Below are 14,747 nucleotides of genomic sequence, written 5' to 3'. Positions count from 1 at the left end.
TAGAATTTCTAAACCCCGCCTTTACCCCGCGTTTATCTCAGAACTCTGTACGCAGTCTCCCCGTCCTTAGTCGGGAAACTTACTTTGTGATAGATGGACCAGGCGCGGTATTCCTTTGGGTGGGATAAAGGAAGAAGGGTGACCTAACTGCTGAGAGCTGGCATTAATACTACCTGGTCAAGGCAGTAATTACGCTATTAAGGCAGATAAACCTTATATGATTTTAGATTTTATAATAATAGCCTGCTATAGGGGTCTTACTATTTAAGCCTTTATAAAAACATTAAAAAGCTTAATAGCCTTACATAAGGCTAATAGCAAGGAAAAAAAAAAGAAAAAAGAATATTAAATAAAATTAGTTTAACTTTATTTATATTATTTATTATATAAGTTAAATAATATATATTTAACTGCTATAAGGTAAATAGATATTTATTAAAGGAAAAAGTAAGATATATAATCTTATATATATTAGAATATATTAGGTTATAATATCTTACCTACTAAGAAAGACCTATCCTTTACAGACTCTGAGATTACTAAACCCCTAAGAAGTAGGCCTTTTTACTTTATTAAACCCCCTAGCTTGCCTTATATCTCTTATAGGGCTATAACAGCCTTAGACCATAAAGATATCTATAAAGATACTAGCAGAAGGTAGATTATAAGGCATAATAAGATTATAAGGGCCTTTTATAAAGCCCTAAGTAGCCAGCCTTCCCTAGAGGTTAAAAAAAAACCCCTAGTTAATAAGAAGACTAGCCTATGGGCTAACCTAGCTATTACCTTAGGAATAAGCTAGTACTTCTATAATATCTAAATTATTACTATTTCTAAGAATTCAGTAAGGGAGGACCCTTATAACACCCTTACAGAGGCTGCAGAGGAAAAACACTGGAAATACAAGTCTTTAGGGGCCTTTTTTAGCTTATTATTATCTCTGTAGGTGGCCTTATAGACCTAGAGACTACTAAGACTTATAAGAAGCTCTAGCAGCTTATAGGTCCCGTAGCAGCTGCCTAGCTTAATGCTATAATAGGCCTAACCTTAACCCAGACTAGGGCTATCTTAGTAGTTTCTATAGCCAAAGAGATCCCTATAGGCCTAGCTAGGTCGGTCTAGAACACCTCTAGAAGGTCTTCCTAGACCTCTTACAGGCTATTTTAGCCTTATATTCCTTTCTTTACCCTCTATTAGCTTACTCTAGCTATATCTCTTTCCTAGCTTATCTTAACTATATCTCTCTTTATTACCTAGTCAGGCTATATCTCTTATTTTAGCCTATTTCCCTATTTATCTCTTTTTATTCCCCTTTTATCCCTCTTTTTATCTCTCTTTTTACCTTTCTTTTTATCTCCTTTATTTCCTACTCTTACCTATATTCCTATTTCCTTATTATCTTCTTTTAGAAACCTCTCCACTCCTTCTTATTAGCTATATCTTAGTTAAAAAGAAAACACCAGAGCAAAGATAGCTTAGATAGTTAATACTAACCGTATCCTAACCCTAACAGAGAGAAACAGAGGGTGCGGCGTGATAAAGACTCTGTCAAGCAGGTTTAACGGTGCACTACCAAGATGTGCCATCTTAGATTCAGCAGACTCCTATATTGCCACTGAGATGGATCTCATGCAAGACTTCGATAGTGGACAAGGCAAACGAAGCGATCAGAACCACTTATACTCTCAGACTGGTTTTCGAATACTGAGTCATCCATTTCGATGCGCTCACACTGAACTGCATCCACCTGAGACCTAGTATCTATAAAAGCAGTGGGTGTCCGCCTCGCCCCTCCTACCCCCCCTCTGTGTCTAGACGTTGAAAGTAAAAACAATGCAAAAAAAGCTTTTCCATACCACAGTATCTTATTTAAATAACATAGGTTCCATGTCGGGTTGGACTTGATGCTAGTTACCCTGCCGAATATACCCATTTGACTACCTGTGATAGGACGGAACTGTCTTTGTCTTGTACCGAAACGATGGGGCAAGTATCAACAGAAAACCTCCGAGACCCGCATTGATAGATCTCCACACGTTGGTGATGCGATATGTGCTGACGAGGAGCTTATAATTTTCATCAAGGGCATGCCTCCTGACCCTCTCAATCACCGAAGAGACCATTACCTACGCGTCCCCTGAGGATTTGGATTCCTAATCCAACGGCGTACAAGAAATTAGTACACGTATGTAGACTTTTTGATCATTTTATCGGCTCAGTCCATTTAGTTTCATCGTCGTAGCCCAACCGCCAGAGAATTGCTTTCCTGTACCAACATCAGTGTGATCGTCCAGCTTTCCGCATCAGCCGCCTGAATGATGGTAGGCCATTCCCAGCTCCCGGCGAACTGGTTTTAGATGTCCCTGCCCTTCTCCAGGCTTTGGAAAAGAAATCCGAATGCAGTAATATTAATCATGGTGCCATTCTTGTCACAATTTGACATATCACTTAGGACGGTGTAATATTTCACGAGCTTGGGTTGAGTCTTCGCGTTAAGCCCTCCAATGTTCATACCCGCAATCGAAGCGCGTCTTGAGCTTTAATCATGGCATGGACGACCGAACAGCCTAAAACTTGCCGAATAGGGGTGCGCTGCAGTCGGCCAGGAGTCGATTGGCCATTTGTTCCAAGCCACGCGGTTGAAGGTGATTGATTGATTGATTGATTGATCGTATCTTTTCTTAGTATATTGTAGCCTGCTTGCTTCCGGCCAGCCGCTCGCAACCCTGCCTACGGATCTATGTTCTTCCTGGTGCCGACACAGTTTCCGTCCCTACTTCTATCCTGTGATGACCTGCTTGTGATAAACTGAACTACCGTGCTGGGGAAATAAATTCCCTAGTTGCCGAACGGCCCAATTGATGCAGTGCAGGAACCAAACAGGTTGTATGCCCTATATCTACTATTTCGCCTCCTTAAGAGGCCCATGAGGCCTCTGTCTCTGTGTACTCAGTGTCGCCAATAAAAGTTCGCTAATATTTTAATATATTCTTAAGTATATTAACTTACCAGCAGCTGTAAAGCATTATTTCCCTATAATTAATTCCCTCGGTAAATGCGCCTTTTAACTGCATATAAATTGCGCCCTCTGGTACATAGACTCAAAGGCCAAAGAAGGTAAGTAATAGCGAGGGCGTCATATGCGGGGGTTGTCTTATCTTGTTAGTTGGCAAGTTCCTGATAGCTCCGAGGGTGTGGGAGAGTGGCAAAATACAACTGTGAAACACGATAATATAAGACCTTAGGGTGGGGAATAGTAGTGTATTTACAGAAAAAGACTTTATTATCAGGAAGCTTTATGAATAAGGCAACACGTACTTCGCGCAACCATTGTGAACTTTTTGCGAGGAAACATCATTAAACAATGGCTCAACACGGAATCAGCGCTTCTACCTTGACTGTTCCTGTACAGAATGTTCTCCGCCTCACAAGTGGCCAATCGGGCTCGGCTCAGCAACAGGAAGAGACTCCGTGTCAAGCAATCTCTCATGGGGATGAACTGCCTGGTATGTAGCTTTTAGAACCATTTACGATCATGACGATTGATGATATATACAGGTATTCCTAGGTTCCCTACCTTTCGAGATCACCGTCGACACATTCTTGTCCATATGGCGGCAACCTTTAGACATTGGGCCCGTCACAACTACACTGAAGGGCAGTCGGGTCATATCTCAATTCGCGACCCTGAGTACCCGGGACTCATGTGGATGAACCCCCTCAGCCGTCATTTCGGCAGCCTCCGTGCTGGCGACATGATCTGTCTTGACATAGAGACTGGTCGGGTTGTTGCTGGTAAGAAGAACCCTGCTACAGGTGGTATCACGGTGAATGCAGCAGGATTTTGGATTCACTCAGCCATTCACAAAGCACGGCCCGACGCACACGCAGTTTGCCATGCACACACCGTGGCCGGTCGCGCTTGGTCTGTGTTCGCCAAGCCGCTTGAGATGCTCACCCAAGACGTGTGCAACTTCTACAATGCTCACGCTGTTTACGATGAATATGGTGGTATTGTCTTTGCTGGTGAGGAAGGGCAGCGTATTGCGGCGGCATTAGGGACCGATAAAAAAGCAGCAATCCTGATGAGTCACGGACTGTTGACAGTAGGAAGCACTGTTGATGAGGCAGGCTTCTTATTTGGATTACTGGATCGGTCATGCGCTATTCAATTGCATGCAGAAGCGGCATCTGCTAATGGACTCAAGAAGAGGATTATCAGTGATGAGGAGGCTGGACAGAATTTCAAGATGGCGAGTGAAGCTAATGTCCTGTATAGAGAGGGACAGGCGGATATTGAGTACGAGATTGAGGCGGTTGGCGGCGAAGAGGAGATGGCAAAGGGTTTCGGGGATCTCAAAATGGGTATCTAGCGCGAGGCTGGGCACTTGTACAATCTTGTCTCTCGTTATCTCTCTTATCTTATCAGGCCATTAACTCCCGAAACCAAATTTGACTGCTAAGCCCCATGCAAGTCTTTTGAATCAAGGTAGAGATAGTTTCTCTTCGCGAGTCTTGTATACCAAGGATTCTGAATAATCTTCTGCTACCAGTCTGATAATTTCCCCGCACTACGGAAAAGATACCCGTATTAGTGCCGATAAGACATTCCATTTTATGGCTTCTATGCCGAGATTGGAGGGTGACTTTCTGGCCCAGGCTAAGCGAATACGGCTTAGCCACAGCAAGTTTGGGGCGGGGGTGGAGACAAGGCCAGGGGAAACATTCCGAAATGAGACACTCTGGACCCGTTAAATCTTGCTGAAAACAGGTGTTTTAACAACTCCGTATCCCTGGAATTTACTTTCACATATGCACAGACTTACACGAGAGAAAGATCTCCAAAATACGTCAATTGCCTAACAATCTACGTTCATCTGTATCAGGATTGTTATAGCGAACTGACCCACTAGATACTCAATCCATCGAAAATGCCCAGGTCCAAAGTTGGCCGTACTCGAACTTTTACAGGATGCCGAACGTGCCGACGGCGACATACCAAATGTGATGAAAGAGTCTGTTGCCCATTACCATCGCCATGGACCATGTCTTTCATCGCTGACACAATTTTAGCGCCCAAGCTGTCGTGTTTGCGGACAGTCCGGCCTAAACTGTGATGGCTACGGAGCCCGTTTGCAGTGGGCCAGCGACAATAGTGCCGAGTTAGCAAACGATGACCAAGCATCCGATTTACACAGGCTTCGTTATCCACTATTTTCTGGTAAGCTTTACCTGCTTTTCTTTAACCTCATTGCACCTAACAACGAGAGATTTCGAACGTCAATCCATGAGTGACGGTCTGTCCGAAAGTTTAGGCTCCCAAACAGCCGAGGATGTCTTGGCAGACCTTGACGCTGGTTCTAGAAGATTTCGTAGGCAAAAGGTCTTCTGTCTGTTCAAAGGACCGTTTGGCGCCTTTCGAGTCTCGGAAGGTGGGCAAGTACCCGACTCTGCCGACTCCAACGCTTCACCATCGAGCGAAGATATGTGTGTATCTCCAGACCATCCAGAGGGTCAAGATCATGTCACCCGAAATAGCGACGCTGAGGATGTTGAAAATGAAGATTGGATGCAACAACTGGATGACGTGGACTTTGATACTTTTGATGTTCCACTTGATTTCATTCTCGATCAAGATGCACACCAAGAGCTTGGCACTATCCAGTCCCTGATCACGTATCCATCTTCGGACCTGTTCGCAAGTATTGCACCAGATCTCCTGACTACGCCTTGTGTTGAGGTGAACCAACTCCCCGAAGAAATTACCAAAGACATTGTGAGTTTGAAGGAACCCTTGAACGAAAGACAAGAGACGAGACGAGACTTGATACTTCGCGAGCCGGCTGGGTCTACCTTCGATTCAGCTCTACCCGAGGAAGCCTCATCTCTGCTTCGGCATTATAAGCAACATATCGACGCTACCACAGCTGCTCTAAAAGCTAAACGACAATCTCCATGGCAGCTCATGTTCTTACCTTGTGCATTCCAAACCTTTGCCGAGCTATCGCTACTTGGAACAGCTTCACACACTCGAGTGGCTGTCCTTTGTGCTTTACTAGCTCGAAGTGCCTTTAAACTATACAAGACAGACCCAGATGCGACAAAGTCCAACTACTGGCGTATCGTGGGATCCAAGAATATGGACAAAGCACGATACCACTTACAGAGAGTACTAGATCAAGATATGACTTTGGTCCACACAGTGGAATATGAGGAACTATTGATGGCATTTCTCGCCATGTCAATAACTTCTGTTAGCTCCACAATAGAGCTCGAGCCATCATGAACTAAGTTAACAATTCTTAGCTGTACCATGACGGTCGCACCCCCCAGAACCTTTTGCTTGACGCTGAGAAGTTGATCCGCCTCCGTAAATCTTTTACTGGTGGCCCCCAAAACGTGAGGATCCTACACCACGTATACACATATCTACGTGTTATAGTAGAAAGCACATCGACCTGCATATCGGATGCAGCAGGAGATAGAGAAAACGAACCCCATCACATTTCACCTCCTCGCACATTTCGTATCAGCGAGGACTCTCTTAATGTTGGCCTTGACCCTACTGTTACTAAGACTGCAGAGCTCGGTTACGGGGACATCCATCTTGAGGTGCAGGGCCTTTGGGAAAAAACATTACACTCGACCATACACGGAATTCCAGAGTCTTTAATGACTCTGCTTGCACAAACAATCTCTCTCGCTAACGAAAAGAAACATCTAGAGACAGGTGGTCTGACCAACTCGAAGGTGCTGAGTGACTTGAAGAGACACACTCAGACATTAGAGAAACGAATATGGTCCTGGCAGCTTGACTTTGAACTAGCCATTAGTCCCCCTTCTGCCGACCTAACTTCAAACTCTGACCTCGAGCTCATTCACCACCCTCACACCCAACTGATGATCTTAGCGGTTCATCGAGCACTCGTCATCTACTTCTATCGCCGAGTTCACGACGTTAGTGCTATGGTTCTTCAGGATAACGTGCGTGAGACTATAGAGTTTCTAGAACCTTGTATCGAAACTTTGGCAGATGATGATGACTTCACACCGAGTCTAGCTTGGGCCGCGTTTGTGTCTGCGTCTGAAGCCATTAAGCCAGAACTACAGCAGAGAGCGCTGAAATGTGTGACAATTACGGACAACCAGGGCTTTCACTACGGTCCCAAGTCATCGGCTGAGGCTGTTATGTCGATATGGGCTGGGCGACAGAGTACATGATGGGTTACATGTAATTACTGAGACGTTCCGTGAACGGCTCATATTTTGTATCTCGTATCATTGAGGAAGGTTTCTCAGGAGTCAGCAGCAACTTTTAAGACCGGTCAATCAGTTTCGGAATCTGTGTTTGTCTTCCCCGTGATTCAATTTAGTACCTGACGCTTCACTACATTGTTTTCTTGTCTCAATGTCGAGGTACTCCACTACTTGAAATATGGGAAATGCGTTACCTACGTGTTTCTAGTGAGCAATCCCCATACATGTAGCCCACAAGCTCTTTAGACAGTTCTTAGATATGAAATGGTCAAGTAAATGGTGAAGTAATTGCACTCAAGAACCGGGTACTGAGAGTACCGTGATACAGTATTATTAATAAAATAGATTAGCCTATTTGGACTTTTGCCAGGTGCATAACGAGTAGTCCTTAAATAGGTTAGCTGTGAGCAAGAGGTATGCTAAGAACGAACTTTATTTTCGTCATTTGGAAGTGGCTTCTTCGAGCTAATTATGTACAACAAAGCAACCCGCAATAAGGGTTGACCGCATTTAGCGACATCAGGCCTACACGTATTGATCTGTGCGATCAGGAAGCGGGGTATCTTGAAATACCCCCGTGATGGTACGCCACCTGAAATTGGCCCCGGGACTGGCAGAAGATAACTTTTAGGTAATAGAATGTCAGACTAGCACGAAGAGTCTGGGGAAGTCTGGGGAAATCTGGGGAACCTTTCAGGGATCACCTGCCGCTTCGCACCAACACTATCAACCGAGCCCAAGATAACAGTCGGACATAAGGTTGATAGCCTTGTTATGGTTTTAATTGACCCTAAACGGAAAGTTAACCCCCGCATACGGTGGCCCCTTGAAGTCTCAGGTAACTTACCCCCGATAAGCACACGGACACTCATATGGAGTAACTGGTCTTATCAAGGTTTATCAGAAGGCTGTGTAGGGTATAAAAGGTCAGGCCAGACAAGAAAATGGATCCAGGTTCCACTTTAACCGTTCATCAATCCACTTTGACCGCTCATCAATCTGTTATACACAACATGTCGACAAATGTGAAGCCCTTTGAAGATGGTAAAACTGCCAATGGCGCCGACTCAGGTCAGGTTCCCGACGGCGATACTATCGAGGGCCACGTAACAACGCATGACGCCGTCTTTGGAGAGATCACCGAAAATGGTCCCAATTATCGCAATGTGAGTGATACGTATGCTGCCTAGTATTTCCCAGCACTCACAACGCTCTTCAGGTCGGATGGCTAGGCACTGCAGCTCTCATGATGAAGACTCAGATTGGCCTCGGCGTTCTCGGCCTACCGACCGTCTTCCACGTCCTCGGAATTGTTCCAGGTGTTATACTGCTATGCATCATAGGGGGTATCACCACCTGGTCGAACTATATAGTCGGTATATTCAAGATCCGGCATCCTGAGATCTATGGTATCGATGATGTTGGCGGTCTTCTCTTTGGCCGCATCGGCCGCGAGGTCTTGGGCATATGCTTCTGTCTCTGTGAGTGCTTCGCCTCTGACTACTGGTGACTATTGTCTGATATGACTGTATAGTCTTTACTTTCGTCTCCGGATCTGCTCTACTGAGCATATCGATCGCCTTCAACGCTTTATCCGATCATGCAGTGTGTACTGCAGTTTTTGTCGCTGTGGCTGCGGCTATCGGGTTTGCGTTTTCGAGCATTCGAACCCTCGACCGCATAGGTTCACTTGCTTGGATTGGTGTTTCTTGCATTATTGTAGCAGGTATGTGGAAGGAAGCAGCATGTACCCAGGCCAAAGGACTTTTGCTGACATAATCATGCAGTATTCGTCGTCACTGTTGGGGTTGGCGTTCAAGACCGCCCTCCTAGCGTACCCAAGAATGTACAGTGGAGATCTGACTATGAACTGTTCGGTCATCCAAGCTTTATCGAGGCCTTATCAGCAATTTCAACAATTATCTTTGCTTATGCTGGTACTCCCGCTTTCTTTGCTATTGCCGCCGAAATGCGAGACCCTAAGCAATACATGAAGTCGCTTATTATGTGCCAGACTGTTATATCTATTGCTTATATCGTTGTTGGGGTTGTTGTGTATTACTATTGTGGCTCATTCGTTGCGTCGCCGGCCCTGGGATCTGCGGGCCCCACCATCAAGAAAGTCTCTTACGGTATAGGCCTCCCAGGTCTTCTCATCTCAGCCATTCTTCTTCTTCATGTAGGACATCACCCATTGACCACACTCAGTTAAGCGCCAGTAGCTAACCTTAATTGCTTTAGCTTCCATCCAAATCCGTCTTTGTTCGAATCCTTCGAGGGTCCAAGCATCTAAGCACTAACAGTTTCATCCACTGGGCTACTTGGCTTGGGTCAACCTTTTCCGTCACACTAGTGGCCTACATCATCGCTAGTGCTATTCCTGTCTTTGGCCAACTAGTGTCGCTTATTGGGGCCCTTTTAGGAACCCTGATGTCGTTCCAGCCGATGGGCTGCATGTGGCTTTATGACAACTGGCATAGCGATCGCCGCTATACGCCCAGATGGTACGTGGGAGTCGCCTGGAGCGTTTTTGTGGTTATTTCAGGAACGTTCCTTATGATTGCTGGTACCTACAGCACTATCGTAGGTATCGTTGACTCCACTGAGAAGACAAGCTCGTGGTCTTGTGCCGATAACTCGAACTCAAGTTAATCGGCTTGCACAGCTTGGGTCTTAGGGACCAGAGTGATAAAGATGAATAGTTTTAGCTGCTGTTATGAGAAGTGCAAACTTCAGGTTTATAATTGAAAAACGCTAGTAGTGCAAGAAAAACCGTTTAGCGACCTGTCTCGGCTGATTTAGATATGTCAAATCCGAACAAAAGAGGTAACCCCAAGCTGTTACAGCAATGGAGAATACAGACTTTTACCCCATATAAGCTTATCCCAAGGGCTTCAATAGTAAGAGCTTGACCCTTGATGTGCGATGTGGCTATGAAGGCTACGTTGCAAGAGCAGACCCCGGAAAACCCGGCGTTTATTCCTGTTTTAACAAAATAACAGAGGCATAAGCCAACGTGTCCAAGATCCCGTTAACTGAGAGGTGTCGGGAACTGTGATTAGAAGGTTAAATCCGAAAGATCAGCAAACCGTCACAACAAACGCGGTGTGAAAGGTGTCATATAACTATAGGATCTGAAAAGAGATACACAATTCTGTGTCGGAGCTCAAAGGTAGGCTCAAAGCCCTGTATTGCCACTTCGCAGACTTACGTGGCGCATGTGATTGACCCTGTCTATGCATAAAATACTTCCATATTTGGCATGTTTCCACTAGCGAGACGACAACAAACCCAACCAGTTCTACTCAACCGAGATATGCAGGCTAGGTTAATAGGTTCCAAAGTGGATGTCTCGTAAGCCTTCCCCCCACCCAGCCTTTTCTCCACGTTGCATCACGAGGGATATAGGTATCCGGTAAGTTGTCAATCTATGCCATACCTATCAGGCGGGGTAAGGTGGCATGACTTCTTACTTTTTGCCAATGAGGATGTCTTCGGGAAGATAGTACCAAATCAACCAGTTTCTTATCTATTAGATGTTTTAGTATTCGTTCTTTACCATTCCTCGAAGGGTGTCATCCCTTTGCCCTCCCTCTTCCAAAGTGGGAAGGCCATGACCGCCGAAGCTTATTGGTTCAGCTTGGCCCAATGAGGTATAAGGTACAGGTTATTCGATATGGAATGTCTGGAAGGATTATAAGCAGGCCGCAGTGGCATTGGACTACGGGACAGATACTAACGGTTGTATCAGACTCGCCCGTTTCTGTACATAACAGAGCGACATAATCCCACCTATACCAGCGTCTCTTTGTTAAACAGAGTTTTATTCTCTCTTATTTAGCCGCGATGGCCAACCGCGGCGTTTCCTGGGACCCATCGGTCCATACCATCGAAGATTTGAAACAACATGGCTCCGCCAAACTTCCGAAGATGTATCGGGGTACGAAGCATGACTACAAACTTTGGGATATTGAATCTCACACTTTGATATGTAGACTACTTTAATGAAGGTGCTATGGACCTCATCACGTTGCGAGATAACGAAGCAGCTTATGACCGCTATAAAATACGGCCCCGCGTTCTAGTTAACGTCGATCACATCGATATGACTGGGGAGATTTTTGGCTGCAAAACAGGGTTACCTTTGGGCTTTAGCCCCACTGCAATGCATCGCCTAGCGCACGAGGACGGTGAATTAGCCACCTCACGAGCGGCAGCCAAATTTGGCCTCTCCATGGGCCTTTCCTCGTATGCGACCGAGTCCTTAGAGAACGTCGCTGAGCAGGGGTCGGGAAATCCATATTTTATGCAGTTGAGTATGCTGCGAGACCGACAAACCACTATTCAGATGCTTCAGCGTGCAGAAGGTATGTGACTGGCTCTTGGTATCTTCCTCAAGGATGAGGAACTGACGCCTGACAGCTTCTGGATATAACGCCGTTTTCCTTACGGTCGATGCACCGTTCTTAGGCCGACGCTTGAACGAATATCGTAATAACTTTTCACTTCCTGATGGGCTCGGATGGCCAAACTTGCTATCTACGGGCAAAGATGAGCTCAGTGGCAACAGCCAGGATCCCGACACCCCGAAGAAAAACGATTACGACCCTTCCATAGATTGGGACTCAGCAATCCCCTGGCTACGTCAACATACCAAACTGGAGATTTGGATCAAAGGCATCTACACGGCCGATGATGTAGCATTAGCTATAAAACATGGCTTAGATGGTGTCCTCGTGTCGAACCATGGAGGAAGGCAATTGGATGGCGTTCCGGCCACTCTCGATGCCTTGCGTGAGTGTGCTGTTGCTGCGGGAGGTAAGATCCCTGTCGCTGTCGATGGAGGCATTCGCCGCGGTACAGACATTTTCAAAGCTCTTGCTCTTGGAGCTTCACACGTTTTTGTTGGTAGAATGCCCATTTGGGGTCTTGCCGTAAGTCAAGCTTGCCATATGAGTACAGGCTGTTTTTAACCCTCCAAATCGCAGTACAACGGGCAAGAAGGAGTGGAGCTCGGCATTAAAATTCTCATGTTTGAGTTCAAGATTGCCATGGCACTCGCGGGGTATGTATCCGAGCGGCACTGTCTCATTCTTGTACATTAATAACAAAACTGCAGATGCAGCACGATAAAGGATATTACCCGAGCGCACATTTCATTCCTTACCTCTGATGGGACCATGGCCAAACTGTAGGTTTCGGAATGTTAAGTCGACCGTGGGATTACAGCCAAGGGCAAACCTACGACGGGACATCGTGTCAGGTAAAGAAAGAGGAGTCAACATTGGCGAGATAGCAACGCAATACACAGAATTTACAAGAGATAAAGCTACGAGTTGTCGATGACAGAGCGAGTGCAGAACAGGACAATACACTTGTCATGCGTGAAACTATCTTACAATTAAACTTTTTACCACAGAGGCCTAGCTATAGCAATACCCAACCTCAATTGAAGCTTCCTGTCGCGTCGCTGAGGCGTTGTCAATATTGGCATTGCCTATAAAAGCGTAGGTAACCCGCCAAATCTAACTGAATGGTCTACGTACACGAAAGCTTCAGGATACTGTTGATGAGCTCATCGATAGATGCGCAGTCAAGATAGGTAGACATCTCTGGAAGTTGTACTGTTGGTATTATTATCCCTTGACATTCCTGTCATTATTCTGTCATAAATAGAAGTGGGCGCATCGGTCACCGCTGTCCCGCTTGTCTGAATCTCGTTGGTGCAAGTAGATATAGCAGTCAAAGTAGCTATGTTTAACATTGTATTCGAGGATACTTTCACTGGACTTTCGAAATAAGCAAGAACTTAATGATAGAAAACTCTTATTCTGAATTGAAAATCGATATTGGAGAAAACTATTGATTGACTTGACAGTCCATAATGGACTGTCCATCTAAATAACATCTGTATCTGGCACCTAAACAGTCTTGACCCCAGCGTTCTTCAGGAGCATGGCAAGCTCGTTGCGGTGCTCACTAGCCACTGCGATGAATGGCTTGCGGACGTCACCAGCACTCCATCCCCGGATGTCCATGCCCAGCTTCAGAGCTGCAGCATATCCGTGGCCCTCAAAGAATTTGCAAATAGGCCAGATCTTGTCCCAGATCTTACGACCTTTAACAAGGTCATTCTCAACACCAATCGCATTCCAGAGTTCAACCGAGAGCTCTGGGATAACATTAGTGGCACCCCATACGGAGCCCTTTGCTCCAGCAGCGAGACCATAAAAGGTTAGGGTATCCCAACCATTGAAAGCAGTAATCTTGTCCTGTCCCAAGAGGAGCTCTGTAAGAGCAGGGGCATTGCCAGAGGTATCTTTGAGGTATTTGACACCGACCTCGGAGAGGGAAGCAAGTTGCTGGGGCTCGAGGTTTGTACCGGTGATGCTGGGGATATTATAATAGAGAAGAGGCAGCTTGCTAGCCTCGTGGATAGCCTTAAAGTACTCCTTCAACTCATCCAAGTTGGGAGCCTCGTAGAATGGAGGAAGAACCATAAGTGCTGAAGCCCCAGCTTTGGCGTGGTGTGTCGCCAGCTCGATACCATCAGGAGTCGATAGTGCGCCAACACCAGCCACGACAGGAACTCGGCCGTCGGCGGCTTTGATGACAGCTTCAATAAGAGACTTCCGCTCGTCGAATGACAGAGTCGTGAACTCTCCACTGCTGCCGCCGGGAACAATGCCATGGACACCAAGGTCAATCATGCGGTTGACATGTTTGTTGAGATTGGCGTAGTCGATTGAACCGTCAGCCTTGAAAGGCGTTACGAGAGCAACCAGGATGCCCGTGAGCGCTTGAGGTGCCATTTCGATATTTGTAAAGAGTTTGGTCTGAAAGATGAACGCCAGAACTGATAAGTACTAATGCTTTTTAGGATAGAAAGGTGATAACTGTGTTTTTCAAGATCGTGTCCTGCTTTAAAAAAATCTTGCAATGTGCTTTCAAGCCTAATTATATATCAAATGAATTTGTTGAATACACAGCATGCCTTGTGTCAAGTGAGCCAACCAGATCGTAGGTCCAGAGCTTACAAATTTCGGAAAAAGGCTGTAAAAGGCAAGTTTTTACTGTAGCTGACAAACTGCAACCATGACAAAGAATTATGTCTTCTCGGAGTGCATTGCTTGTCGCTCTATTACATCTTTTGCCTATTTAGAACATTACTCGTTCTGAGTAGCTCAGGTTCGTCACATCAATGTCATAAGATACGTGTTGTCTATAGGGTGGCTATTGTGGGGTTCGCAATGTAGTAGATAAGCTAGGGAAATCCATGTTTAGGAAGGCTTAAGCGGATTCCGTTCTGCGCCCTGCTCTCTACCCCGCACGGATCTGTGGCAAGGTCCACACAACTGATAAGTTTGGTTCCCGGTGAGACCTGCCCAATTTTAGACGGAACAACGCTGGGTAGGCAATCCATCCCAATTGATGCCGATCGCGATGTGATGTAGAGTTGGAATCAACATTAAAAGGAACACGAAGACATG

At 45.8% G+C, this 14,747-nt stretch overlaps 5 protein-coding genes across 5 annotated transcripts; 4 read left to right on the top strand and 1 right to left on the bottom strand.

The window, feature by feature from the left end:
* Window positions 1–3,364: 3,364 nt before the first annotated feature.
* On the top strand, window positions 3,365–4,373 carry FOBCDRAFT_279778 (class 2 aldolase adducin domain-containing protein; the record flags this gene model as incomplete). The annotated part of the gene is made up of 2 exons (XM_054707006.1): window positions 3,365–3,506; window positions 3,559–4,373. The coding sequence occupies 2 exons, from the start codon at window positions 3,365–3,367 to the stop codon at window positions 4,371–4,373; spliced, it is 957 nt and encodes a 318-aa protein (XP_054562981.1).
* A 558-nt stretch (window positions 4,374–4,931) lies between these two features.
* On the top strand, window positions 4,932–7,221 carry FOBCDRAFT_143756 (fungal-specific transcription factor domain-containing protein; the record flags this gene model as incomplete). The annotated part of the gene is made up of 4 exons (XM_059608165.1): window positions 4,932–5,015; window positions 5,074–5,221; window positions 5,316–6,253; window positions 6,307–7,221. 4 exons carry the CDS (start codon window positions 4,932–4,934, stop codon window positions 7,219–7,221), a joined length of 2,085 nt encoding a protein of 694 aa, XP_059465922.1.
* A 1,049-nt stretch (window positions 7,222–8,270) lies between these two features.
* FOBCDRAFT_145041 (transmembrane amino acid transporter) lies at window positions 8,271–9,909 on the top strand (the record flags this gene model as incomplete). The annotated part of the gene is made up of 5 exons (XM_054707004.1): window positions 8,271–8,423; window positions 8,477–8,738; window positions 8,792–8,983; window positions 9,045–9,436; window positions 9,499–9,909. The coding sequence occupies 5 exons, from the start codon at window positions 8,271–8,273 to the stop codon at window positions 9,907–9,909; spliced, it is 1,410 nt and encodes a 469-aa protein (XP_054562979.1).
* A 1,194-nt stretch (window positions 9,910–11,103) lies between these two features.
* Window positions 11,104–12,452, top strand: FOBCDRAFT_144187 (uncharacterized protein; the record flags this gene model as incomplete). Its single annotated transcript, XM_059608178.1, has 5 exons — window positions 11,104–11,197; window positions 11,253–11,628; window positions 11,828–12,191; window positions 12,246–12,322; window positions 12,377–12,452. 5 exons carry the CDS (start codon window positions 11,104–11,106, stop codon window positions 12,450–12,452), a joined length of 987 nt encoding a protein of 328 aa, XP_059465921.1.
* A 726-nt stretch (window positions 12,453–13,178) lies between these two features.
* On the bottom strand, window positions 13,179–14,069 carry FOBCDRAFT_243937 (uncharacterized protein; the record flags this gene model as incomplete). Its single annotated transcript, XM_054707002.1, has 1 exon — window positions 13,179–14,069. One exon carries the CDS (start codon window positions 14,067–14,069, stop codon window positions 13,179–13,181), a length of 891 nt encoding a protein of 296 aa, XP_054562977.1.
* Between the last annotated feature and the right edge of the window lie 678 nt (window positions 14,070–14,747).

This window comes from Fusarium oxysporum, chromosome IX, assembly GCF_013085055.1.
Source record: "Fusarium oxysporum Fo47 chromosome IX, complete sequence".
In the NCBI taxonomy this organism is placed as follows: domain Eukaryota; kingdom Fungi; phylum Ascomycota; class Sordariomycetes; order Hypocreales; family Nectriaceae; genus Fusarium; species Fusarium oxysporum.
Note: the sequence above shows the minus strand (reverse complement) of the source record. Positions and strands in the feature narration are given on the sequence as shown.